Source organism: Podarcis tiliguerta (assembly GCF_965153285.1).
Source record: "Podarcis tiliguerta genome assembly, chromosome: 14".
NCBI classification, from domain to species: Eukaryota; Metazoa; Chordata; class Lepidosauria; order Squamata; family Lacertidae; genus Podarcis; species Podarcis tiliguerta.
In genome coordinates, this window is record NC_139547.1 from 49272133 (window position 1) to 49299013 (window position 26881).

Here is a 26881-nt window from a genome sequence, read left to right on the forward strand (position 1 = left end):
AACTGGTGGGGGAAACTGAGCGCGCCTCTTACCTTGAACTCCATCTCTGCGTACTGAGGCTCCTTCCGCTCCTGCATGAGACCGAGGCAGAAAGCCTGGAAGTTGATCTCGTGCTTCGTCTGCTTGATGATCTCCCTCAGCAAGGCCCGCGAGGCGCGCAGGTAGTCGTCTTTGTTGGTCAGCAGGTCTTGGAAGACCATCGCCAGGAACTGGGCAGAGAGCAAGAGGAGATGATGCTGCGTTAAGTGGGGTTGCCAAGAGGGGGCGGATCTGCCCCACCGACTGCTTCCCCAGCCCTGGCTAACCAGCCACCTACCTTCGGAGCGAGCTCTGGGCTGTGCTGCAAAACGGTGTAGAGAATCTGCATGTTGTTGGGGTTTCTGGCATTCGAAAGCTCGTTGAAGACCACCGATTTGACCACTGTGCCCAAGTTGTCCCGGTGGGCGTTCAGCAGCTCCCTGAAGGAAATGGAGTTTTTTTTAAAGGGGGAAAAAGCTTATTTATGCAGAAGAAAAACAATACTACATAAAATGTAGAAAAAAGAGGAGCGGGAATTTGACAAAAGCACCTGTGTGATATACAAGGCATGTCAAGACCTCCTCAAAGAATAAGAAGTTCCATAGTTCATGTTACATGTAATTAAAGTTGCCCGCTGCATATGTAATAAAGTTCTGCCAGGTGACGTAAAATTATTGTGGTTTTTCCTTTTCCTTGCAGAACCTGGATTCTATATGCATTTTTTAATGCTATTGCTAAAGTCCAAATCATTCTATATAACGTGGGTAAGTTTAGGGTATCCAATTTTTTCCACGATCAAAGGGTGGTTTGCCTAGCAACTATAAGGAAACGCCGAAGCAAGTCCTTAAATTTTGTGTCCTTGTGATGTCCTGTAAAGCCATTATTATGTGTCATGTAATATGTGCCATGGGACGCGGGTGGCACTGTGGGTTAAAGCCTCAGTGCCTAGGGCTTGCCGATCGAAAGGTCGGCGGTTCGAATCCCCGTGGCGGGGTGCGCTCCCGTTGCTCGGTCCCAGCGCCTGCCAACCTAGCAGTTCGAAAGCACCCCCGGGGGCAAGTAGATAAATAGGGACCGCTTACTAGCGGGAAGGTAAACGGCGTTTCCGTGTGCGGCTTCTGGCTCGCCAGAGCAGCGATGTCACGCTGGCCACGTGACCCGGAAGTGTCTTCGGACAGCGCTGGCCCTTGGCCTCTTTGAGTGAGATGGGCGCACAACCCTAGAGTCTGTCAAGACTGGCCCGTACGGGCAGGGGTACCTTTACCTTTACCTTTAATATGTGCCATGTCATTCTGTATTTGTAAGAAAGCACTTACACTTTGGAACTCCCTGCCTATTGACATCAGGCCAGAGCGTTCATTGAACTCTTTTCAGCACTAGATAAAAACATTTTAGGTCTAGGCAAGCCTACCCAGATGTGTTGACATGTCTTACCCTGTTTTTAGTTTGTTGCTTACTTATTTTTATTTTTAATGTGTTAGATAGTTGTTCTTGTTATTACTGGTAATTATCACTTTGTGGTTTGCTCATTTGCTTTTCCTTTTAACAGTCAAGCAGTCTTTAAACATTATGAAAGCAAAAAAATAATTCTAGCATAAATTTAATATTATCACTAATCAGTTGCTAACGCACATCAGACCAAAATTCTTATACGGGGTGGTATTCCCACCAGAGGTTTTGAACAAAGAACCAACCAAGTTGACTGTAACTAGGCTCCTAGACAGACTGCTGGACTTAATGCGAATTCTACCTGTCCTTGGCACCTGCCAGATGTAGGGGAGAAACCTTTCCCCATCTCCATTAGCAACAATTCAAGGTCCACCAGTCTCTTTTCCTAACCACTGATGTGCACAAACCTTGCTCCTACTGCGCCTGCTCTCTCCGCAAGCATGGCTGGGCGATAGACTGATATATTGTCCAAAACCAGTTTGAAGTCCGTATTGCACTATCGTTTTCATAATTTTTGACGTGGCAATATATTGTGAATCACGATGTGTGGATGTGGGTGTGTGTAATGCAAGAACCACAATGCAGGTAAAGCAGTGAAGCCAGCCAATGCCTCTACGTAGCTCCATCCTTATTCCAGACATCATGATACATTGGTATATCACGATGTTTAGCCCGTATATCACAATGTTGAAAATCGGTTATCGGTCCAGCCCTACCCACAAGGAGGATTTGGCCCACCTTTGCCCTTTACCTACGGGACCTCCTCTCCTGGTATGCCCTGCGGAGGACCTTAAGGTTCACAAATGACAACATTTTGGAGGTTCCAGGTAGCAAGGTGGTTAGGTTGGTCTCAACTAGGGCCAGGGCCTTTTCAGTACTGGCCCTGACTTGGTGGAACTCTCTGTCACAAGAGACTAGGGCCCTGCAGGACTTGACATCTTTCCGCAGGGCCTGCAAGACAGAGCTGTTCCACCTGGCCTTTGGTCTGGACTCAGTCTGACCTTTATGTTTCCCTCCCTTTATGGTTTTTATCTATGGGCTACTATTAAAATGAGGCTGCATTTTAAATTGTATTTTTAACCTGTATTTTAAATTGGTTCCCAACCCCCTATTATGTTTTTATTGTAATTTGACTGGTGTTAGCCGTCCTGAGCCCGGCTCTGGCTAGGGAGGGCGGGGTTTAAATAAAATTTATTATTATTTATTATTACTCAGGTGTCAGCGCAGGGGTGTCCACAAACTTTTTTCAAAGAGGGCCAGATCCAAAGTTGTTGATCTTTTTTAGGGTTAAAGTTGTTGAGCTTGATTTTTTACGCTTTTACCCAACCGGCGGGCCGGATTAGGCCCCCAGGCCTAGTGAAAGAGGGCCTTTTGCCTGGCTTCAGCCTGGGCTTACCTGACACACAGCATGTAGTGGTTGAGAAGCACTTTGGGTTTGAGGCGGATTTTGATCAGGTTGGAGACCACCTCAACGTCCTCAGAGCTGTGGGTGTTGCAGTTCATGCAGACCGACATGAGCAAGTCCTGGGCAGGCCTGGTGAGCTGGGAAGGAAGGGGAAGAGGGGTGCAATGAGGGCAGGCAGGGGAGAAAGAAGCCACGTGAATAAAACAAAGATGGGAAGCTTAGCCCAGAGTTGGAAAGAAGATAAAGTTCCTACCAGAGAAGAATGGCAAACCAAGCTGAAATGGCAAAGCTGACTGGAAAACTCAGAAACCAAAAGGATAAAAACTTTATAAAAGAATGGGGAAATTTTATAAGCTACTTAGGAGGCCGCTGTAAGCAGATGGAAACAAGAGAAGGATTTTGACTCACTTGTAGTGTAAAAAAATATTATGGACAATACGGTTTGATATAAAAATTGGAGAATGATTGAATATGCAGTTGTAGATGCTTAAAATAAGACTTTATGGAGGGAATGGGGGGGAAGTCTCGAGATTCAGAGAATTTATACAGATATGTTCTTATAAGTATGTGTTTATTTGTACTTTGTTGTCAGGGAACTGGCATCGGAGCAGGAGGCGGAGAGGAGGCTCCCGGACGATGGTGGAGAAGGTCCTAGTAGAAGGAGGGATAGCCCATCCGCTGGGGAAGGTAATCAGCGTAACACCAGTGGGAAAGGGAGGAGATAGAGGAATCGGAGAGGTGGCTCCAGGACTCTTCGCAGGAGACCAGCGGAGAGGGTACGAGTACTCCGTTGCCCACACCCACCTTGCGCAGGAAACTTTCGCGCAGGCAACGGGGGAGGAGACTGGGCGTCAAACAGCTTTTATGCTGGAAAAGGTTCAAGAAACACCCACTGACGGATTCTGCCAGCGACTGAGGCAGCCACGGATCTTGAGGCTGTCCTGACAGAAAGGGTTCAACCATGCAACCTAGCCAGGAGTAAAGGCAACTTACGCACGAGCAACCCCTAGAACCATTACATTTGTATTTGCAAAAACAATAAAAATGATTTAAAAAATGAAGATGGGAAGCTGCCTAATATCAGGTCAGACTATCAGGTCAGATTATTTATTAAATCTCCTTACTGCCCTTCGTCTGAAGATCACAGGGCGATTTACAATATAAACACACACAAAACATGCCAGAACAACAACAACAAAAAATACCTGTCCTGGCTAGAATCCAGCCCCATCTCCAAGTTCAAGTAAGGGAACAGGGAGTTTCAGTTTTTTAAAAATTCCAAACCAAGCCCAGCCTTCTTACCTTGGGGTTCTGCAGCCACATCTCCAGCCTCTGCACAGCCATTTGTCGAATCTCCTTGTAGCCGCAGGTGGCAGTCAGGAGGCGCAAGAGATTCCGGGACACGTTGTCCATGGGCTGGCGCCTGTTGAGCTGGTCCCGTAGCATGTCCAGGACGTATTCTTCCACGCTCTCGGCCAGGTCGTCGTACCTGGGACAGGACAAAGTCGTATAGGAATAAGAATTTATTATTTATACCCCGCCCACTTGGCTGGGTTTCCCCAGCCACTTTGGGCAGCTCCCAAGAGACTATTAAAAACACAATAAAACATCAAACATTAAAAACTTCCCTAAACAGGGCCGCCTTCAGGTGTCTTCTAAAAGTCAGGTACACTGGTACCTCGGGTTACAGACACTTCAGGTTACAGACACTTCAGGTTACAGACGCCGCTGACCCAGAAATAGTACCTTGGGTTAATAACTTTGCTTTAGGAGGAGAACAGAAATTGTGTTCTGGCGGCGCGGTAGCAGTGGGAGGCCCCATTAGCTAGAGTGGTATCTCAGGTTAAGAACAGTTTCAGGTTAAGAACAGACCTCCAGAACGAATTAAGTTCTTAACCTGAGGTACCACTGTAGTTGTTTATTTCCTTGACATCTGATGGGAGGGCGTTCCACAGGGTGGGCGCCACCACCGAGAAGGCCCTCTGCCTGCTTCCCTTTAACCTTACTTCTTGCAGGGAAGGAACCACCAGAAGGCCCTCAGAGCTGGACCTCAGTGTCCGGGCAGAACGATGGGGGTGGAGATGCTCCTTCAGGTCTACTGGGCCGAGGCCGTTTAGGGCTTTAAAGGTCAGCACCAACACTTTGAATTGTGCTCGGAAACAAATGTTGGGCATGAAGCACAGGCTGCTTTTAGAAGGAGGTTAACAGAGCAGGACAGGTTTGGGGCCATGGCTTTTAGGTCTATCACACAGCCGAACTGGGATTCAGGGCGGATGACAACATTTGGAAGAAGCATTATTATAAAATGCCAAAAACAAACTAGTGGGAAACACTAAATGAGACACATCAAAGCACGTTGAGAACCAGCAATTACAAATGCGGTTTGTCCTGAGAGCAACCCCATTATCAGCATCGTCTGTCTGCACCTTAGTTTCCAAAGGTCTGTCTGAAGAGGAAAATCTTGATCTTCCAGCTGGAGGATAACAGGGAGGGAGCCAGGATGACATCTCTTGGGAGGGAATCCCCCAATAGGGGAGCAGACACAGAAAAGGCTGTCTCTCATGCTAGTACCAACTGTGCCTCAGAACAGTCTAATCACCATCTTTTCTTGCCCTCAACTAATCCCGTCGTTTCTTCTTCCCAGCCTTTGCCATATGCAATCACTGCGTCTACAGCTATAGGAATTACAACGCCTATAAGGCAGGGATGAGAGAAGCCACATACGGATCTACTGGGAGTGAGTGATTTGCAGGAAATTGGAAAGAGTTTGACTCCTGGTTGTTTAACTGAAGGAATGATCGCCGGGCGTGGAGCACACTTCCACCCACAGACAAGCCACAGCTTTCTGAACATCATGCCCTCTATCTAACCTTTGGCTTTCTCAGTGGTCTGCCATGCCCTGTCTTGTGACCTTTGTCTCCTTCATCATACATTGTGCAAGGGGAAAATGACGCGGTGGAAACAGGTGCCAAAATAACTTTGGACTACCCCACGATCGCGGGATTGGAAGATGTAAAGGGCACAGTCCAAAATGCATCTGACTGGTTTTGCATATTGTGCTAATAAAAAGAGCCTCGGCAGAGCTAGCTGGCAGCTTGCCTGGGCACAGCTCACCTGCATTCTCAACTCCCGCCTCATGCCTTTACTTCATTAACAATAGCAGCAACAACAAGTTGACTCTGCCCCCCATCCCGGACACCCACACTTCAAATTAAAGCTAGGGGTTGTCATGGTATTGACGGAGAACGAAGGGGAAGAGGAGAGACAAGTAGAGGAAGGGGGGCAGGAAGTGACAGTGGAGGAAAGGAGGGAAACTCAGGAGGAGGGAAGGCTCTCAGATGCTGGGGCAGAGCCTCAACACCGCACAGGAAGCTCTGGCACGGACAGCGAGGCAGTGCTGGTTCCAACTGCTCAGGAAAGGAGGGTGTTAAAGAGGAGGGGACAGAGACATCACATGAGAACGCCTCGCCTCTTCTGCTGGAAAAGGGGCGGATGTAAGTCACTCCAAGAATCTGACCCGGAGGATTAGGACGCATGATTATGTGTGCTGCTTGTACATATGTAAAATAAAGGACGTACAGTGGTGCCTCGCAAGATGAAAAGAATCCGTTCCGTGAGTCTCTTCATCTAGCAGTTTTTTCGTCTTGCAAAGCAAGCCCATTAGCGGATTAGCGCTATTAGCGGTTTAGCGGCTATTAGCGGCTATTAAAGGCTTAAGGGATTAGTGGATTAGCTGCTAAAAGGCTATTAGCAGCTTAGTGCCTTAGAAAAAGGGGGTGGGGAGTGAAAAAAACACCCCAGGAATTGCAAGACATTTTCGTCTTGCGAAGCAAGCCCATAGCAAATTCGTCCTGCGAAGCACCTCCAAAACGGAAAACCCTTTCGTCTAGCGGGTTTTCCGTCTTGCGAGGCATTCGTCTTGCGGGGCACCACTGTATATATGTATCGCTGAGTGAGCAGAGGCATTTCTTGCGGAGAGCACTCACAAGCCATCACAGGGGGTGACCAGGAATGGATCTGGGGGGTGGGGAGGAGTGTGACTGCTCCTCAGTTCTGGCTCTCAAAGCAAAGCTCGGCAGCGGAGGACACCATGCTTTTGCACCTGGCTCCCCTGGGTGGATCTGATAAAGCACAAAGAAGGTCCTGTAAGTGTGGAGTCTGTCCTCCCCTGCTATAGGGTTAATAAAGACATAGGAAGGTCCAGCTGAATCTCACACACTACATTTCCTTCAATCATTCTGCAGTTCTCCAGTGCTGTTTGAAGCGAGGGCATTTGCCATCAATGGGTGAGCGTACCTGGGCATCAGTTGTCCTTCCTGCTCTGGACTCATCTTGTCCTCAGCAATCAGCAGCTCGCTCTGGCTGTCCTCCTCTTCAGGCACAGAGGGATGTGGGCTGTTCCCTGAAGGAAAGCCAAGAATACACATTTCAACACAGAGAAAGGGAGCAAGTTCAGATGTCACAATAAACCGTGGTTTGTCACAGTGGGAACAAGCAGCAAACATCACAGACTCATTCTCACCCTTCCTCTCCAGAAGAGCTGCGAGGAGTGCAGAAGCTTTCATTTCCAGTTTCAATTAACGACAGTTTAGTGCTACGTCTGAACTGTACACTGTGGTTAACCTTAAACGATGGTTTATTGAAATAAGCCCTATGAAATGACGCCATCTCATTTTGTGGCAATTTCTCTGCTAATCTCATCTTCAGATCCCAGGACCTGCCAAGCACCATTGTCAAAATTTCACACCGGGTCAATTTCTGAGAAGTTCCATTTAAGCTTCTGCATCAACAAAATGTTAAGCAAACCACGCTGGAGGGATTGTACTGATCATATGTGGTGGAACTGTTCCGTAACAAACTGATTTTGGCAAAAGGTATTTGAAGAGACTGGTAAAATAGTAGGATGCAAGCTTCAGTGTATTCCACAGCTGGCTTTGTTGTTCCTATTTGATGATGAAAAGGCTGATGTTCCTTACAAGGACTTAGTTTTAGTTTCAAAGGTGGCAGCTCATCAGCTGATAAGTAAACATCGGAAAAGTGGTACAGGATTAACGTTATCCAAGCATCTGGCAAATTTGAGAGCCAGTGTGGCACAGTGGTTAAAGTATCAGACTAAGACCTGAGAAACCAGGGTTCAAATCCCCATTTGGCTATAAAGCTCACTGGGTGACCATGAGCCGGTCATTGTCTATGAGGTTAACAGGGTTGTTGTGGGGATTAAATGAGGAGGGGGAGAGCCACGCATGCCACATCTTGAGCTCCTTGGAGGAAAAGGTGGGATTTAAAACCATGGGTAGGCAAACTAAAGCCTGGGGGCCAGACCTGGCCCAATCACCTTCTAAATCCGGCCTGCAGACGGTCCGGGAATCAGTGTGTTTTTACATGAATAGAATGTGTCCTTTTATTTAAAATGCATCTCTGGGTTATTTGTGGTGCATAGGAATTCATTCATTTCCCCTCCCAAAATATAGTCCGGTCCCCCACAGAGTCTGAGGGACAGTGGACTGGCCCCCTGCTGAGAAAGTTTGCTGACCCCTGAGTAAAACAATACATAACTGAAAAGTTAACAAAAAGACAATGGAAGGTAAAAAACACAACTGGCAGTTTAGCTTGGTTTGATTTCATACGTCAACAGGTCTACGCATACCATAATTTATCAATCAAACAATAGAGATCTTTTAACTTTAATCTACTGGACTTCACAGTGAACACAATTAAAATGGATGTGATTCTCTTGCATGTTGACGTTGTTATCTGTATGTTCAGAAAACAAACAACCACCTTCCAAGCAACTCTCTGAGTCAGTGCCCTACCAGCGCTCAGGTCTCCTCCGCTGCGTCCAACCTCCCCATGCAGCAAAATGCTTTTGGGGGGCATCTTGGTGCTGAAAGCCGTCTGGATGTTTTCCACAAAGGTCTTGCAGTGGGGGCTGTCTACCCAGATACGCTCTCCCAGAGAATCCTCAATGTAAACCTGTAAAGGAGATGAACAGAAACTCTTCTCTGCACCTACACCGAAAAGCACTGGTCCCCTTTTTGTATCCCAGGGCTCAACTGTCAAGAGAACCAACACACAGGCATCAAAGCAGTTAAGCGGGGTGGGTGGGTGTGCCCCAAACAGACAAGATCAGTACTTTCCAGCCACTCTTATATCAGATGCTGGTGTTACGGGTATTCAAACTTTTGGGATGGCACAGATCTGTGTGGCAGAAATGAACGGTGGCTGATAATTGCAGCACCGGCAACTCTGGGCTCCCTCTAATTTTAGCCAAAATAATAAAACCTCCATAGCTTAATAAAAACATTAGTTAATGGGGTAGGATATTTCAATTAATGTTGTATTAGCTTCTCTTTCTACCATTCCACCAGGCTGCAGCAGAGGGAGTGACAACACCACTCCAATTGGCCCCTGAATTGTTTTGATTCAAGCTGGCCACTTTAAGAACTGCTGCTGAGTTTGCTTGATTTCCTCTTCCCTCCCCATTGCTTTTTCCTTTTGTGACATGTCCATCAGGGCCTGCCTTGTTTCCTTTTGACTGTGTATATCTAAAAAAAAAACAAAGCCGCTCTGGGAGCCTTTTCATCTGAAGAGCAGGGATAAAAACACTTTAAAAGAGATAATTATTTTCGAGTGACAGGTGTTGAAGATGCTCCTGTCCTTGCACACAGCCTTAACACTTCCGCCTGCCTCCAGTAAGCCTCCCACACAAGCACTGCCCCAAGCTGATGTACCTTGACAAAGATCTCAGGCCAGTTCTCGTCTTCCTCGTATGCCGCCATGAGGAGGTTGCAGGCCAAGACAGACACCAGGCTGTTCCCTTTGGCTTTGAAGTTGATGGAGGCGTCTCGGCGGAGGAGACTGCACAGTGCCTGCAAAAGCAAATTCCCCCAGTGAGAACAAGCAGAGATCCTGAAAGTTTCCTACCTGCTAAGAAAGCCTTCCATGTAAATGGTGAGGTCAAATGTTAAGCAGGTTTGTATAATAGCTTAGAGTTGATTCTATCAGTTAAGGGTCTTCTACCCTCTTTCTTAGGGACGCGGGTGGCGCTGTGGTCTAAACCACAGAGCCTAGGGCTTGCTGGTCAGAAGGTCAGCGGTTTGAATCCCCGCAACGGGGTGAGCTCCCGTTGCTCGGTCCCTGCTCCTAGCAGTTCGAAAGCACATCAAAGTGCAAGTACAGTGGTACCTCGGGTTAAGTACTTAATTTGTTCTGGAGATCAATTCTTAACCTGAAACTGTTCCTAACCTGTAGCACCACTTCAGCTAATGGGGCCTCCTGCTCCTGCCGTGCCACCGGAGCACGATTTCTGTTCTCATCCTGAAGCAAAGGATTTTTATTATTATAGAATGCAAGGGGGGAAAGGTAGAAAGAAATATAAAGAAGTTGAATTGCTGTGGAGGGAAGTAGGGTGGTGGGTTTTAAAATTAGGTGTATAATTATGCAGCTGTTGTAATTTAGGTATTATATTTTATGTGAGGGAATCATTGGGAATTTTGGTTCTCATCCTGAAGCAAAGTTCTTAACCCGAGGTAATATTTCTGAGTTAGCGGAGTCTGTAACCTGAAGTGTATGTACCCTGAAGCGTATGTAACCCGAGGTACCACTGTAGATAAATAGGTACCACTCTGGCGGGAAGCTAAACAGCGTTTCCATGCGCTGCTCTGGTTCGCCAGAAGCGGCTTAGTCATGCTGGCCACATGACCCGGAAGCTGTACGCCGGCTCCCTCGGCCAATAAAGCAAGATGAGCGCTGCAACGCCAGAGTCATTGGGCCTAATGTCAGGGGTCCCTTTACCGTTACTCTCTTTTTTAACCAATTGTCCCTGAGTGAGTTGTGAATAGCTAATGGAAAGGGGGCCACATCGTCATTTCCTGATACTGAGAAAGCATGCACCATACGGTTTAAAAATCAACATTGGTCTTTGTGTTCCTTTGCGCTACATTAGTTTCTCCAAAAGAGGTATGTTCCATTGTCTATCCTACCATGCCACTAGAATTAAGGTAGTCAATATTTCTAATCTTGATACACAAAGACATATCCGGCTCTCACCTCAATCACTCCTTCCGTGGCAAAGATGTTGGGCTTCATTTTTGCCAGGTACATCAGGCTCAAGTACAGAGTGGTGTCGGGCTTTGCCCGGTTCATTTTCAGCTGCTTCACGGCCCCGCACAACACCCCTTCGATGCGGTCGTCATTGCCTTCGGCTTCCGCAGCCTCAATCTCATCCAGCAAAACCGCTGGGGCCACTGCAAAGAGAGCCAGGCAAGAAATGGGTTCCTCAGAGCCCTCAGCCTATTGGCAGGTGTCGTTTTTAAGCAATCCAAATAAATGTTATACCAAAACTCAAGGCAAATGGCTTCTCGGGGGGGGGGGGTGGAAAAAAGGTAACACTCTTGATAACCTAAAGGTAGACAACCTTTTTGGTGAGGGTGCCAAGAGCAGAAGTCTTGCAGCATGGTTCATATTTGCCACCAGGGCTTGAAATCTGCATCAGAGCAACAAAGTCCATCATCTATCTTTGCATCAAAACATCTGCATATACAGTGGTACCCCGCAAGACGAATGCCTCGCAAGACGGAAAACCCGCTAGACGAAAGGGTTTTCCATTTTGGAGGTGCTTCGCAAAACGAATTTGCTATGGGCTTGCTTCGCAAGACGAAAATGTCTTGCGAGTTCCTGCGGGGTTTTTTTCCTCCCCCCCCCTTTTTCCCAAGCCGCTAAGCCGCTTATCAGCTGATCCGCTAAGCCCGCTAAGCCGCTAATAGCGCTACGCCGCTAATGGGCTTGCTTCGCAAGACGAAAAAACCGCAAGACGAAAAGACTCGCGGAACGGATTCTTTTCGTCTTGCGAGGCACCACTGTAATAATAATAATAATAATTTTTATTTATACCCCGCCCTCCCCAGCCAAGGCCGGGCTCAGGGCGGCTAACAAGCAATAATAAAAACAAGTTCAATGAATACCACTTAAAAACAAGATTAAAATACAACAATTAAAATATTGAAACATTAAAATATCGCAGCCTCATCGCAGGAGGAGAAAGGAAAAAGGAAAAAGAAAAGGGGGGGGAGGGAATCAAATTGGCTCCAAGCCAAAGGCCAGGCGGAACAACTCTGTCTTACAGGCCCTGCGGAAAGAAATCAGATCCTGCAGGGCCCTGGTCTCGTGAGGCAGAGCGTTCTACCAGGCCGGAGCCAGTGTTGAAAAGGCCCTGGCTCTGGTTGAAGCTAATCTAAGTTCCTTAGGGCCCGGGACCACTAGGGTGTTGCTATGCAAGTGATGTCTGTTGGACACAAGACGAAACTGCTGGATCAGGCCAATGACCCATCAAGTCCAACATCCTGTTCTCACCATGGCCAACCAGATGCCTTTCCTGGAAACCCTCAAGCAGGATTCGAACACAAAGCCCCCTCCCCTCCTGCTGTTTCCAGCAACTAGTATTCAGAGGCGTATACTGCCTTCTCTGGAGCAAACGGTCTTTCCCTCTCTCTTTACCTTCAATGGGGACCACGGAGGGCTCCTTGATGGAAGGAGAAATGGCCCGTTTCTCAGCCACGGCTGCCTCCGCCAAGCGTCCCAAGGCACTGAGAGGGGGCGTCGAGGAGAGTTTGGGGCGCTTGGCAAGACTGGAGGCAGCCTCCCGCTTCCGCTCGGAGGGCAACCCGGCCGAAGCCGGCTTGAGCAGCGTGACGGCTGCTTTCGATTCATTGGACTGGCCTTTCGAACCCAAGGCAATGAAATCTCCCGGAGGCGGGTGACCTAGGAGGGAAAAAGAGAGCAGTTCACAGAAATGCAAAGTCAGGGAGAAAACAGGAAGCTGCCTTATACCGAGTCGGATCATTGGCTCAGGTAGCTGAGTATTGCTGTTCAGGAGTCTTAGTGGACCATAAGCTTCACGTGAGACAACAGTGTGATGCAGCAGCAAAAAAAGCTAATGCTATTCTAGGCTGCATAAACATAAGTCTAGTGTCCAGATCAAGGGAAGCAATAGTCCCACTCTATTCCGCCTTAGTCAAACCACACTTGGAAGAGTGTGTCCAATTCTGGGCGCCACAATTTAAGCAGCATATTGACATGCTGGAAAGTGTGCTGAGGATGATCAAGGGTGGGGAAGCCAACCTTATGAGGAGCAGTTGAAGGAGCTGGGTATGTTTAGCCTGGAAAAGAGGAGACTGAGAGGAGATAGGATAGCCATCTTCAAATACAGTGGTACCTTGGGTTACATACGCTTCAGGTTACAGACTCCACTAACCCAGAAATGTTACCTCGGGTTAAGAACTTTGCTTCAGGATGAGAACAGAAATCATGCTCCGACGGCGCAGTGGCAGCAGGAGGCCCCATTAGCTAAAGTGGTGCTTCAGGTTAAGAACAGTTTCAGGTTAAGAACAGATTTCCAGAATGAATTAAGTTCTTAACCCGAGGTATCACTGTATGTTAAGGGCTGTCACATGGAGGAGGGAGCATGCTTGTTTTCTCCTGCCAGGGAGGGTAGGATTCAAGTAACAAGAAAGGAGATTCCAGTGAAACATCTGACAGCGAGAGCCACTCAACAATGGATCGGTCTCCCTCTGGAGGTTCTGGGCTCTCCTCCCTTGGAGACTGGATAGCCATCTGCCATGGAGGCTTCAGATTCCTGCCTTGCAGGGGGTTGGACTGGATGACCCTAGGCAGCGGTTCTCAACCTGTGGGTCCCCAGATGTTGTTGGACTACAACTCCCATCATCCCTGAGCTCTGGCCTGCCTAGCAAGGGGTGATGGGAGTTGTATCATAGAATCATAGAGTTGGAAGAGACGACAAGTGCCATCGAGTCCAACCCCCTGCCAAGCAGGAAACACCATCAGAGCACTCCTGACATATGGTTGTCAAGCCTCTGCTTAAAGACCTCCAAAGAAGGAGACTCCACCACACTCCTTGGCAGCAAATTCCACTGTTGAACAGCTCTTACTGTCAGGAAGTTCTTCCTAATGTTTAGGTGGAATCTTCTTTCTTGTAGTTTGGATCCATTGCTCTGTGTCCGCTTCTCTGGAGCAGCAGAAAACAACCTTTCTCCCTCCTCTATGTGACATCCTTTTATATATTTGAACATGGCTATCATATCACCCCTTAACCTCCTCTTCTCCAGGCTAAACATGCCCAGCTCCCTTAGCCGTTCCTCATAAGGCATCGTTTCCAGGCCTTTGACCATTTTGGTTGCCCTCCTCTGGACACGTTCCAGTTTGTCAGTGTCCTTCTTGAACTGTGGTGCCCAGAAATGGACACAGTACTCCAGGTGAGGTCTGACCAGAGCAGAATACAGTGGCACTATTACTTCCCTTGATCTAGATGCTATACTCCTATTGATGCAGCCCAGAATTGCATTGGCTTTTTTAGCAGCCGTGTCACACTGTTGGCTCATGTCAAATTTGTGGTCAACCAAGACTCCTAGATCCTTTTCACATGTACTGCTCTCAAGCCAGGTGTCACCCATCTTGTATTTGTGCCTCTCATTTTTTTTGCCCAAGTGCAATACTTTACATTTCTCCCTGTTAAATTTCATCTTGTTTGTTTTGGCCCAGTTCTCTAATCTGTCAAGGTCGTTTTGAAGTGTGATCCTGTCCTCTGGGGTGTTAGCCACCCCTCCCACTTTGGTGTCATCTGCAAATTTGATCAGGATGCCAACAACATCTGGGGACCCACAGGTTGAGAAAGGCTGCAGGGGATCCCTTCCAATTCTACATTTCTGTGGTTCGTAGGTTTCCAAGCAGAGGCTGGACGGCCACCCACCAAGGATCGTCGAGCTGTTACTCCTGCGTTACGGGGGGTCAGCCTAGATGACCCCTGGGGGTCCCCCTCCCAGCTCTGCAGTTCTAGGATTCTACGTCATTCCTTCTGGGGGGGGTGGAGAAGAGGGTTTTTTGGTTTTTTTGGGCGGAGCTGCCCTTCCCCCCGGGTCTCGTGCACGCGCTTCCCCACCCCCATTTACCCACCGGAGGGTTTGGCGACGGCGCTGGGGCGGCGCGCGGCCGCGGGCTTCGGGCGGTTCATCCCCGCGGAGCCCCCTCCGCTTTTCCTCCTCACAGTCGAAGTGCCGGCAGGGAGGGAGTTAACGGAGAGGAAGGCGGAAGCGGAAGAGGCCGCGCGTGCCCTTCCCGACCCGGAACAAAAATAAGGCGAGGGAGGGGAGCGAACGCGCGCTTCCAGGCTCTGGGCTGGGCCAGGCTCTGGCGCCACCGCGCGGCCGGGAGGGGGAACTGCAGGCTTTTCTCTCCCCTTTGCCGGAGGAGACCGCGGAGCGCCACCTAGAGCTTCGGGATCGTTTCAAGTTAAGCGAGGAAACCGTGTCGATGTGAGTCTTTCGCCACCTAGTGGCCGGCGGCGGGGTGGCTGGCAAGGGGAACTGCGACGACGGGGCTCCCAAGCGGTAGACTTATTGATTATTGATATTTCTTTAATTTAAAAACAAAACAAAATAACGATTTCCACCCGCACACCACCACGATTGTAATCCATGGTCAATGGCTGATACGGAAGGGGGGGCATGTCTTGGGGGGGGCATGTCTTCTTCACCTCCTTCGCTACAGTATATCCATTTATTTCCAATTGTCAATGTCAAAGGGACTAAAATCTATAAAATTCATAGAAAATCAACGTGCCAATTTGCTCAATTTCTCTAGGACTCCATGACACCTCCCCTGTCCTCCATAATCCCTCAAGCAAGGTGCCAAGACCCTAATCCTGTCAAATCACTCTGCCAAGCCTTTCCTCCGGGCAATGCCAGGTGGCAGACCATGCATACATGGACCATTGTCTTCTCATCACCGGGACTCAGGATGTGCTTATCTACGCATATCTCCAGCTCTGCATATTCCCCCCCCTCCCTCCTCCATGTTAATCCTGTGTAACCCAACCTCTTCTTAATGTATTCATGATGTAACGGATGTATTTTGCACTGTATTCTGGGACAGGGAGGGAAGTTTCAAAAGTTCATGTCACCCCTTTCTCGCTGTTCAATCTCGCCTTGAACCTGTTGCGCAATAAACTTGGATCTTCTGCAGTTTGCTCCTGTCTCCGGCTGCGCTCATTTTCCTCCGCAGGGACCCGCGGACTTAGTCCGACGAGCTGGGTGGCAGAGCAGCCTCGCACCCAGATTTTACCGTAACAATGGCACTAGACAGGGCTAGCAAAGGGGGCAAAAAGTGTTCTTGTTTTGGTCTTGTTACGTATTTTGTGTTTTCACCTTGTATTTTTATGCCATGATCTGCCCCAGTGGTCTGGCCCAGGATGCATCACCGTTCTGAGCAAGGCAGCAGAACAGACACAGATAAACAAAGCTTATGGATGTCACGCAAAACACTTTGCGCCATTGCTATTCTGCAGGTGAGGAAGAGAGGGCTGAGAATTTTTTCTGGCCTTGATAGCTGCTGCTGCTGCTGGTGGGAATGGGATACCAGATGTAACCCTGTGCTGGCTTACCCAATAGGCAGACTATTAAAGGTAAAGGTAAAGGGACCCCTGACCATCAGGTCCAGTCATGACCAACTCTGGGGTTGCGGCGCTCATCTCGCTTTAGTGGCTGAGGGAGCCGGCGTACAGCTTCCAGATCATGTGGCCAGCATGACTAAGCCGCTTCTGGCGAACCAGAGCAGCGCACGGAAACGCCATTTACCTTCCCGCCGGAGCGGTACCTATTTATCTACTTGCACTTTGATGTGCTTGCTAACTGCTAGGTTGACAGGAGCAGGGACCGAGCAACGGGAGCTCACCCCGTCGCGGGGATTCGAACCACCGACCTTCTGATCGGCAAGCCCTAGGCTCAGTGGGCACCAAAGAGAGTAAAATTAGACAATTGCAGTTCATAGTTCACAGAACCATAGAAATGTAGAGTTGGAAAGGTCCCTGAGAATCACGTGTTGTGGGGAAAAACGGAATCTTGCTTGATTTCCTTACGCTCCACACTCTCCCTCCATTTTCCTGTTCTCGTCATTACTTATCCCCACTTAAACCAAGTGGCGTCCTACTAATGCGAATTAAAAGAATGTGAGGAAATCCGATCCCTGCCGTGTGTTGCACATCATATACCTGCAAGTACGTTTCAGCACATGTATAAGTTTTGTGCCGTTTCATAAAACAAAATTTTGATGCTTTGCTATTTTGTTTTGAATTGCATATGGAATGTAGGCTAGGAATCCAATACCTGCAATTGTAACCTGCAGCCCTTCTCTGTGTGCCCTCTCAATGGGTAGTCCAGAGGGTGGCAACACAAGAACGGGCCTTTTCAGTTGCTGAGTAGTTATCTTTCTGTAAGTTATCTTTCTGTACATTCCTTTCTCACCACCCTGACACCAGCCTGGAATGTTCAGTCCACATTGTCTCCTGACCTGTTCTTATCTATTTGTATACATTCTCTTCTTATCACCCTGGAATGTTCAGTGCACATTGAGTTCCTGACCCATACCTATCTTTCTGTACGTTCTTTAAGTCTCGCTATATCAATCATTATAGATTGTTTACTAAGGAGGTCTTCATGCCTGTCTAACTCCGTGTTCCTTTTATCTATTGATGATTAATGTCTTATGCGCAACCCTTGTAACGCATTTGTGTTAACCAATCAGCAGCAAGCACATACGAGGCAATGCTGTAATATTCAATAAAAGGGACTCCCCGAGACATGCTCGGGAGATGCCTCCCAGATGACACTTGCTACTTGTCTGTCGTTTATTTCAACCCAACATTCAGTTGTGGCTCCCTGCTTGCCAAATGCTCTCTCCAGGAGTTATAGCCATAGTTCTCCATCTCTGCCCTAGAGATGTTGGCACCCAGAGCCAGCCATGCCTCCCTGACTCAGCCAAATGCGACAGAGTGAAGGGACATTCAGCCAGTTCTGCAGCCAACGCAATAACAAGTGTTGATTGAGGATTTCTTCCTAGAAAAGCTTTCTATTTTAATTTTTATTCAGGACCACAATCAACTGAGAAAAGAATTAAGCTCTCCACTACTGCCAGCTGTAATTCCAGTTGTCATTTCCTGCAACCCCCAGCTACCAGTGTTTGCATTTAAAACGAGAATGGCAAAGCTGTATTTAACATTGCATTTTTGTATGGCCCAGGGACAGGTTTGCTCTCTCGTGCGTTGCTCGAGAAGTGGCAAGCGGATCGTGCATCATTTCACCAGGGTCCTGAATTTGTGCTACGCCACGCTTTGCAGGTTTGGTTCTCTTTGAATATGCCCAGCAAGCATTCATGAACGGAAGTGAATCACTTTGAACTCTTTGAAGGTTTGTTTTATTGAGAGTCAATCTGGGTACAGCCAGCCACAGAGAAATGGCAGATGCAAAGCCCCAAATGAACGGGTAAAAGCTAAACAATCCGAATGCGCCACTCACTTTGTTTTTCACCGTTGCTGGCCTTTCCCAAATGGCCAGAAGCAAAGCAGGCAGCTCCCTGCTCTGCTCATGAAACTGCAGGGGGGGGGGGAGGAGGGATCTGTATAAAAAATAGTGCAACTGAGCATCCCCCCCATCCCCAAGGATACATTCTGAATCACTGCAGACACATTCAAACAGGAGGCGGGTTCATAACCAGCCCCAATTCCCTCTTGGCGAAACAAGCAGGTGTTGGGATGTGATGCAAGAGGCACAACCTCCGCAGCACTGAAAGAAGCGAACCTCACCTAAGGCGGCAAAACCCCAAGGGGCCAGCCTTGGGCGAGGCTGTGGGTTAGGGTCAACAGTGGCATCTATTGTTTGAGCAGCTCGTGGAGCCCGGTTCGGTTATCGCTGGAAGGCACCTTCAAGCAGAACCTGTGAGCCATCGAACAAACGGGGTTATGGCGAAGTGAAAACCCTCCGTTGATCTTTGTGGGTTTAAAGCAATGTTGGCAAAATAGGGCTTTGGCTTAACGATGTTGGTTTGAGAACAAGCTGCCTTGTGCTGCGTCCCAGAACTCCGGGTGAGTACTCTTGGGCTCAGGTCCTGGAGGAATTCTGTTTTGATCGGCTCCTGCACACAGACAGCGGGCCTAAACAGGCTAACCCCAAACATTTGGTTGGCTGCAGTGACAATGCTGGCCTGATCCAGCTGGACACTTCTTATGAACCAGAAAATGTCTGGAATTGAGGCTGAGCCTTAGCAGCACATTCATACCTCACATTTACCACTGTAAATGGCCATTCCCCCCCAAGGATTCTGGGAGCTGTGGTTTGTTAAGGCTTCTAAGAGTTGCGAGGGGACCCCAGAGTGGTTTAATGATCAGTCCCTCTACAAAGGGAATTCCTGTTTGTGGAATGCTCTCTCAGAACCCTGAACAAACTACACCTCCCAGAATCCTTTGGCATAAGCCACCGCTGTGGAATCATATTGCTTTAAATCAGGGGTCAGCAAACCTTTTCAGCAGGCAGCCGGTCCACTGTCCCTCAGACTTTGTGGGGGGCTGGACTATATTTTTTTGGGGAAATGAACGAATTCCTACGCCCCACAAATAACCCAAAGATGCATTTTAAATAAAAGGGCACATTCTACTCATGTAAAAGCACACTGATTCCCGGACCATCCGTGGGCCAGGTTTAGAAGGCGATTGGGCCGCATCCGGCCCCCGGACCTCAATTTGCCTACCCATGCTTTAAATGCATGGTGTGAAGGTGCCCCAAGAGAGTGCTCAAGCTTTAGCGCCCTCTGCGGAAACAAAAGGGTACTGCGGTGAACATCACCTGCCCCTCTCATTGGCACGGAGGATGAAGGCTCAGGAACCTGTTCTCCTACCTTTGCCTGGCTTGGAGGTGCTGCCCTTTCTGCCCTTCAGGTCCTGCTCCCAGAAAAAGACAGCAGAGACCCTGGCTTGCACATCCTCCCCTCCCCAAATCAGGACCCTGGAGGGTAGGGTTATGCTGGACAAACATGTGGCATCTTAGGAAGAAGAGGTCCTCTCCCCCCACTCAGCCTTGCTATCTAGGATCCTTTAAACCGGGAACACCAGGCACTGGGCTTGGGACGCTTGGCATGCATAGAGTCCCTTCTCATGCAGCAGCAGAGACAGTGCGATAAAGGATGCAGTAGCAGCAGCAGCAGCAGCACAGAGATCCTGGGCTACCTTTAGAAACACGCACAAAACTCACGCACACAGATACACAGTTTAGGCACTCTAACCCAGCGAAGGCGACGGAGGCGTCTCCCTTTTCCGACGGGAGCAGCAAAGCGCGGGATGGCTCGGTGGGACGCCCAGCAGCGTGCAAGAAACCCTCGCCCCATCGAGGGCCCGGCAGAGATGGGGCTTGGTTTTTGTTTTTTTGGCAGAAATGCAGCAAAAGCCGAAGCAGCAGTAGGGAGTCCCTTTTCCTGAGGAGACACGAAGAAGAGAGCACAAGGCTCGGGGCCATGGAGACCCTTCTAGGGGTGTGCGGCCCCCAGCCAGAGGGCCTGGACGGGCGGCAGACCCGCCTGCCGGCAACAGTACATTCAGACGGCTGGGGCGGAGGAAACTCTGCCAGTCTCACATCCAGTGGACGCTGAATCCGCGGCTGAGATTGAGCTGCAGGTCACTCACAGTGAGAACCTACGAAGGAAGCGAGATCAGTGATTAGCTGGGGCCTTTATTCCCTTCATTAGGACGCGGGTGGCGCTGTGGGTTAAACCACAGAGCCTAGAACTTCCCGATCAGAAGGTCGGCGGTTCGAATCCCCATGACGGGGTGAGCTCCCGTTGCTCGGTCCCTGCTCCTGCCAACCTAGCAGTTCGAAAGCACGTCAAAGTGCAAGTAGATAAATAGGTACCGCTCTGGCAGGAAGGTAAACGGCGTTTCCGTGCGCTGCTCTGGTTCGCCAGAAGCGGCTTAGTCATGCTGGCCACATGACCCAGAAGGTGTACGCCGGCTCCCTCGGCCAGTAAAGCGAGATAAGCGCCGCAACCCCAGAGTCGTCCGCAACTGGACCTAATGGTCAGGGGTCCCTTTACCTTTATTCCCTTCAATAGTTTGCGTCTCTAATAGTTATCCCTCCCGCCCCCATTTTTCTACTGCAATTATTTTTTTAAAAAAAGCTGCCAGTGGTAATCTAATAAATTGTTGGCTTCAAGTTACAAGAAAGGAGATTCCGATTAAACATCAGGAAGGACTTTCGGAGAGTCACAGCTGTTCAACGGTGGAGCAGACTCTCTCAGGAGGTTCTGGACTCTCCCTCCTTGGGGGTTTTTAAGCAGAACTTGGATGGCCATCTGCCATGGATGCTTTAGCTGAGATTCCTGCATTGGACCTCGGGGTGCCTTCCAAATCTACAATTCTGTGATTCTAAGTGAAACCTGCAGGAAAATGTTGCAGCATGGAGTGCTTCTGTTTAGGGTTACAGCCAACTATGTCCTATTCTTTCTTTCTTTCTTTCTTTCTTTCTTTCTTTCTTTCTTTCTTTCTTTCTTTCTATTTTTTGTTTAAATTAGAATAAAGCTAAACACAGTACAGTGACCAAGTTAGAAAACAAAGGCAGTAGAATCATAGAGTTGCCCAGTGAAAAACAAGCAGGGATGGGCCTCTCTTGGGAGGGCATGCCAGATTCTAGGTGCCAACACAGACAAGACCCTGCCTCTAGCACCCACTTGCTGCACATCCAAGCTGCCTGTCAGTTACCTGGTTTGTCAGGTAGGTAAACGGCCTCTCCTTGCCATTGACAGTGACTGCCTTTGGCTCTTCTCGGACCCCGTAGACACTCAGCGCATCCACTGTGACGTACGTGGCTTCCGTGTTTGAATGCAGGACGGTGGACGTGAATGTGTTCTGGAAGGAAAAGAGAAAAAAGCGGGAACTCCCTGGTCACAGCTGCCTCCCTGCTTCAGCAAACACACTCAACTCCTCTCTTCTCTTCCCCACTGCTAATATGGGATCGATTCATTCATACCACCCTGCTTCAGAAAGATTAGTCTGTGTGCAGATCCTCTGGGGCTGTCGCTAAAGGAAGAGTAGAAGTGATTCCCGTCTGACGAGGCCACAGGAAGAGATCTACTAGATTTGAAGCAACTTCTCAAGGTCGGTTGACATCAGCGGAAGAGAGAAATGGGAAGCAGGGCTCGCTCTACTGGTTCTGCTGGGGCAGGCCAGCTCCTCACCCTAGGGCAGTCATTTGCAAACTTTTTTCTCTGGACCACACTTTCAGAATAAAAAACTGCTCGTGCCACATCTTTTTAGTGAGAAGAAATATATTGGAAAACACAATTAGGATTGTTTGCAGTATCACTCGTTGCTCTTGCTCCCATTTTGAAAATATATCTATCCATAATCTGCAAAAATAAAAATTGATACTACAGTGAAATGTTTACCGTATTTTTTGCTCTATAAGACTCACCTTTTCCCTCCTAAAAAGTAAGGGTAAATGTGTGTGCGTCTTATGGAGCGAATGCAGGCTGTGCAGCTATCCCAGAAGCCAGAACAGCAAGAGGGATTGCTGCTTTCGCTGCGCAGCGATCCTTCTTGTTGTTCTGGCTTCTGAGATTCAGAATATTTTTTTTCTTGTTTTCCTCCTCCAAAAACTAGGTGCGTCTTATGGTCTGGTGCATCTTATAGAGCGAAAAATACGGTACATTTTTCATTGATTGTCCTTGAATCTTCCTGCCACACTTGGCACCCTTTCCTGCCACATCAGTGTGGTACACCACAATTTGTGAGAACTACTGCCGTCCAGCATCACCTTCCCCCAGACTGCCTCAGGGGCAGAGATGAGAAGCGGGGCTCATTCCGTCTCCTTTGCCAAAAGCCCAGCTCCATCAGGCGCCTCCTGCCCCTATTGAGCAATGGTTTAAAAACTGGTGGTCCACGTTTAATCCCTCCTCATCTTCCTTGTCACTTTCCCCTTGTGTGCCATGCTTTTTTAGATCAGAGACCTGTGGGAAGGGACTGTTTTGTTTTAATTTATTGCATGCAAGCTGCTTTGGGAGCCCTCCTTTTGCCGAAGAGCAGGGAACGAATTAAGTTTGTAACCAGAGGCACCACTGCAGGTAACTTGCTGGTCACACCACAGCAGGGCAAAGAGGCTCTTCTTACCTGTGTGACGTTGAACACTAAGTAAGAATAGTCGCCCTTGGCAAACGTGTCCAGGCTCTCACCGTCGTCCCAGTAAAGGTCTCCCCAGGCATTGGCGTTCTGCGACAGGGCCGCAATCAGGTGAAGAGCATTCCCATTGCCCACCGATGTGCTGCCTCCGAGTTTCTGAGAGGGAAAGAGATCAGCGTGTGAAATCCAGATTCACTGAAAGCAGCCCCGACTAGGGCTGGGCGATGTCTGGTTTTCAACATTGTGATATATCACGATGTCTGAAGTAACACTGAGAAAGGCTGGAAAAGGGGCTGGGATGTGGAGGGAGGCAGGCAGGAGCGACCAGGAGGAAGGGAAGGAATTGGCCTGCTTGCTCGGGCAAAGGATCTCCTGCCCACTTCACAGCCCAGCCTCAGCCTTGGCAAAGGGAGCCTGAGAAGGTGCTCTGCTTGCCTGCGTATTTGCCTTCGTCCGAGCAAGCGGGGCAGGCTGCCTCTTTCTGAGAGGGGAACAGGGGCCTCCTAACAACTCTCAGCACCCTTAAAAAAACCTACGGCTCCCAGAATTCTTTGGGGGAAACTGTGACTGTCTGAAATGGCGCCAGAGCACTTTAAACATATGGTGTGGATATGGCCTCAGTTCATAAATTCACAGCAACAAATGTCCAACACTTATTTGGTAACAACATTTATACAGTGGTATGCAAGGCCTTCTCTCACTTTGATCTCACTGCACATTGCACTAAACTGGTCTTTGTGTCTGTAATTATATTGTTCTAAATGGGTGTCAGTCTGGATCAGACCCTGGGTTCCTTCCAGGTCTGCTTAGAAAAGGCTACTGAACAAGTTGTAACAGTTCCTTTCTTAAGGGAAAGGTTTGGGCTGGCCAGTTAAGTACTGTGATTTAACATATCCAAAGGGGGTTGCTCTGTTGCTATAGAGACAAATGGATGGGCCTTTTTGCCATCTCACCTGGCAGGATGCCACATCATCCTAGGATGGAGAACAAACCAAAAGGGACTATGTATAGGAGGGGTGTGTTTATGTGTGTGTTGGGCTGATGCTGGAAGCTAGAGGCATTTCTTGTTCTGTGCATAACACGCACAGAGTGGAACTGTGCATATTATGCACAAACAGCATAATAATGCACAAACAGAACTGAGTTCCTCGGGTCTCCAAGCCCCCTCCCAGGCTTCCCTCTCCTGCTCCCATGTGGCTGGGAAGGCAAATTCAGCAGTTAAGCACAGTTTGCTGGGCCGTCCAGAGCTAGGCCTGCGGTTCATCTTTGCTGTGGTTAAACAATGAGCTCCAGCAATCGTGGTTTGGCGTTGGCTTGTTCGAAAGGTAAACCACAACAAAGCCTGTCTTTGGCAACGGAGGTTATCCTATAGCACCGTGGTGGGCAGTATGTGACCACGCAGGTGCCGTTGGACCTCAACTCCCGTTAGCACCAGCCAGCAGGGTCAGGGGATAGGGGATGATGGGACTTGCAGTCCCGCAATATGTGGGGGTCCAAGAGATACCTACCCACCCCCTTTTTAAAGAAAAGTCACATGGTGGCAGGTGGAAGAGGATGAAAACTATCAGACCTCACCTGGGTTGGCAGGATGGTCCCTTCCCGCACATGCACGTTGATGTGGTCCAGAGGTGCAGCCATCTTCAGGTTCTCCCCACTGCTGTTCACTGAAGAGCCCTGCAGGGGGCAGCAAGAGGCTGAGCTGTCAGGTTCATGCCAAGCAGTCAGATTACAGCAGCCTCTCCCAACCTCCCAGCAGCCCCAAACATCTGGAGCATGGGTAAGCAAACTAAGGCCCTGGATGCCAAATCATCCTAGGGAAGAGAACAAACTGAAAGGGACTATGTATAGGAGGGGTGTGTGTATATGTGTGTTGGGCTGATACTGCAAGCTAGAGGCATGTCTTGCTCTGTGCCGGACCCCAAAACTAAATCTGGGGCTTCTCTGGAAACCTAAGGGGCCCTTTGGAACTCCCTGCCTCTTGAGATCTGGCAGGTGCTTTCACTGCATTTATTTCAGCACCCGCTAAATGTACATTCTTATTCAGACAAGCCTACCCAGATGCTTAGAAAGTTTGTATAGGTTTCAAGTTGCTTTAGTCCAGGGTTTTCCAAACTTGGGTCTCCAGCTGTTTTTGGACTACAACTCCCATCACCCTCAGCTAGCAGGACAAGTGGTCAGGGATGATGGGAACTGTAGTCCAAAAACACCTGGAGACCCAAGTTTGGGAAAACCCTGCTTTAGTTTATTCTGTTGCGGTTTTAACTATTTGTATGTTTTAAATTATGGTTGCAATTATGGTTTTAGCGATAATTTTATCGTTTTATCTTTTTTTGAGAACCGTGTGGAGGCATTTCCCCTACGATCAAGAGGTATATAGTTTTTATTGAATAAATAAATAAATAAAGGGGAGGCAAGATCTTCTGGGGTGTTAATGCTGTGAGATCCAGCCAGTGGCGTAGCGTGGGTTGTCAGCACCCGGGGCAAGGCAAGTAATTTGCGCCCCCTAACCCATGGAGCCAGGTAGGGGCAGAGAGCTGCGAGTGCGAGCGCCCCCCCCCCCAGATGTTGCGCCCGGTGCGGCCGGCACCCCCTGCACCCCCCACGCTACGCCACTGGAACCAGCAGAGGAATATTTCCCAGTTTCCTTTCCTGGGGCAACAATGACGACCCAAGCAGAGAAATTATGAGACCATCGCGGCTGGTCTGACGGGCCGCACGCTCTTACCGTGTAGTAGTCATACCACAAGCCTCGGGGAAAGTAGCCGATCACCGAATTCACGCCAGGCTCCAGCACGGGAGTCACCAGCAGGCCCCGCCCCCAGAGGAACTGCCTGTCAATGGAGTAAGTGGCCACATCCTTCGGGAACCTAGGAGGGAGAACACCACACACTGATTTGACGCCACACATTAAAAGCACCACAAGACCCCTTGAAAAAGCTATGGCTTCCCTTAAAGCGTAATGGTTGGAATGTTGACTAGGGCCTGGGAGAGCAGGGTTCGAATCCCCACGCATCCATGAAGCTCCCTGGGTGACCTTGGAACCAGTCACCATCAAGAAGGACACTGACAAACTGGAACGTGTCCAGAGTAGGGCAACCAAAATGGTCAAAGGCCTGGAAACAATGCCTTATGAGGAACGGCTAAGGGAGCTGGGCATGTTTAGCCTGGAGAAGAGGAGGTTAAGGTGTGATATGATAGCCATGTTCAAATATATAAAAGGATGTCACATAGAGGAGGGAGAAAGGTTGTTTTCTGCTGCTCCAGAGAAGCGGACACGGAGCAATGGAGCCAAACTACAAGAAAGAAGATTCCACCTAAACATTAGGAAGAACTTCCTGACAGTAAGAGCTGTTCGACAGTGGAATTTGCTGCCAAGGAGTGTGGTGGAGTCTCCTTCTTTGGAGGTCTTTAAGCAGAGGCTTGACAACCATATGTCAGGAGTGCTCTGATGGTGTTTCCTGCTTGGCAGGGGGTTGGACTCGATGACCCTTGTGGTCTCTTCCAACTCTATGATTCCATGATTCTATGATTCTATGAACTGCTGACCTTCTGATCGGCAAGTCCTAGGCTCTGTGGTTTAACCCACAGCGCCCCCCGCACCCCATTTAATAGCCATAGGCCCTGGTAAAGAGGAATGTTTTTGCCTGGCGCCTAAGGACATGCAATGATGGCACCTCCAAGAGCTGCAATTCCCAATTTCCTGGGAAGACTAATGGAGTGTCAAACCACAATGGGAACGGAGATTCTGAGAAGCGAACAGGGGCTCCTAACAACTCACAGCACCCTTAGCAAACTACGACTCCCACAACTCTTTGTGGGAGGAGCCATTGCTTTTTAAAGCAGTAGCACAGAGCTTTAACTGTGTGGCGTGAATGTGGCTTGGGTGTCCCAGGTTGAAAGTGCCCCCGCCTCTGGTTTAATGGGTTCCTGATTCTGTTAGGGACCTTGAACTTCCTGTGGATAACCCCACCCCCCGGGAAGAGGGCTTTGGCAAGGCAAGGGAG

At 49.0% G+C, this 26881-nt stretch overlaps 2 protein-coding genes and 1 long non-coding RNA gene across 7 annotated transcripts in view; 1 reads left to right on the forward strand and 2 right to left on the reverse strand.

Moving 5' to 3' along the window:
• The window catches only part of INTS1 (integrator complex subunit 1), an 89881-nt gene extending 74874 nt beyond the window's left edge, over positions 1 to 15007 (reverse strand). The window contains exons 1-10 of one of the 2 annotated variants that reach the window (XR_014504883.1): positions 14840 to 15007; positions 12368 to 12631; positions 10922 to 11118; positions 9604 to 9741; positions 8686 to 8845; positions 7169 to 7274; positions 4175 to 4361; positions 2864 to 3009; positions 317 to 458; positions 33 to 209 (exon numbers count right to left, since the gene is read on the reverse strand). Coding sequence is in view for 1 of the 2 variants with exons in the window: in XM_083413298.1 (XP_083269424.1) it covers positions 33 to 209; positions 317 to 458; positions 2864 to 3009; positions 4175 to 4361; positions 7169 to 7274; positions 8686 to 8845; positions 9604 to 9741; positions 10922 to 11118; positions 12368 to 12631; positions 14840 to 14897 (1575 nt within the window). In the remaining variant the exon portion in view is untranslated. The remainder of the gene's footprint in view (positions 1 to 32; positions 210 to 316; positions 459 to 2863; positions 3010 to 4174; positions 4362 to 7168; positions 7275 to 8685; positions 8846 to 9603; positions 9742 to 10921; positions 11119 to 12367; positions 12632 to 14839) is intronic. The other variant, XM_083413298.1, reaches the window with a different exon arrangement.
• A 162-nt stretch (positions 15008 to 15169) lies between these two features.
• LOC310664565 lies at positions 15170 to 18884 on the forward strand. Its single transcript, XR_014504954.1, has 3 exons — positions 15170 to 15273; positions 16120 to 16229; positions 17959 to 18884. It is a non-coding gene; the product is annotated as an uncharacterized lncRNA (long non-coding RNA).
• The window catches only part of LOC310664348 (lysosomal alpha-glucosidase-like), a 37609-nt gene continuing 28844 nt past the window's right edge, over positions 18117 to 26881 (reverse strand). For all 4 annotated transcript variants that reach the window (XM_083413387.1, XM_083413386.1, XM_083413389.1 and 1 more), the window contains exons 16-20: positions 25603 to 25744; positions 24453 to 24551; positions 22869 to 23033; positions 21462 to 21608; positions 18117 to 20399 (exon numbers count right to left, since the gene is read on the reverse strand). In XM_083413387.1, coding sequence (XP_083269513.1) covers positions 20337 to 20399; positions 21462 to 21608; positions 22869 to 23033; positions 24453 to 24551; positions 25603 to 25744 — 616 coding nt within the window. In that variant the 3' untranslated portion in view covers positions 18117 to 20336. The remainder of the gene's footprint in view (positions 20400 to 21461; positions 21609 to 22868; positions 23034 to 24452; positions 24552 to 25602; positions 25745 to 26881) is intronic.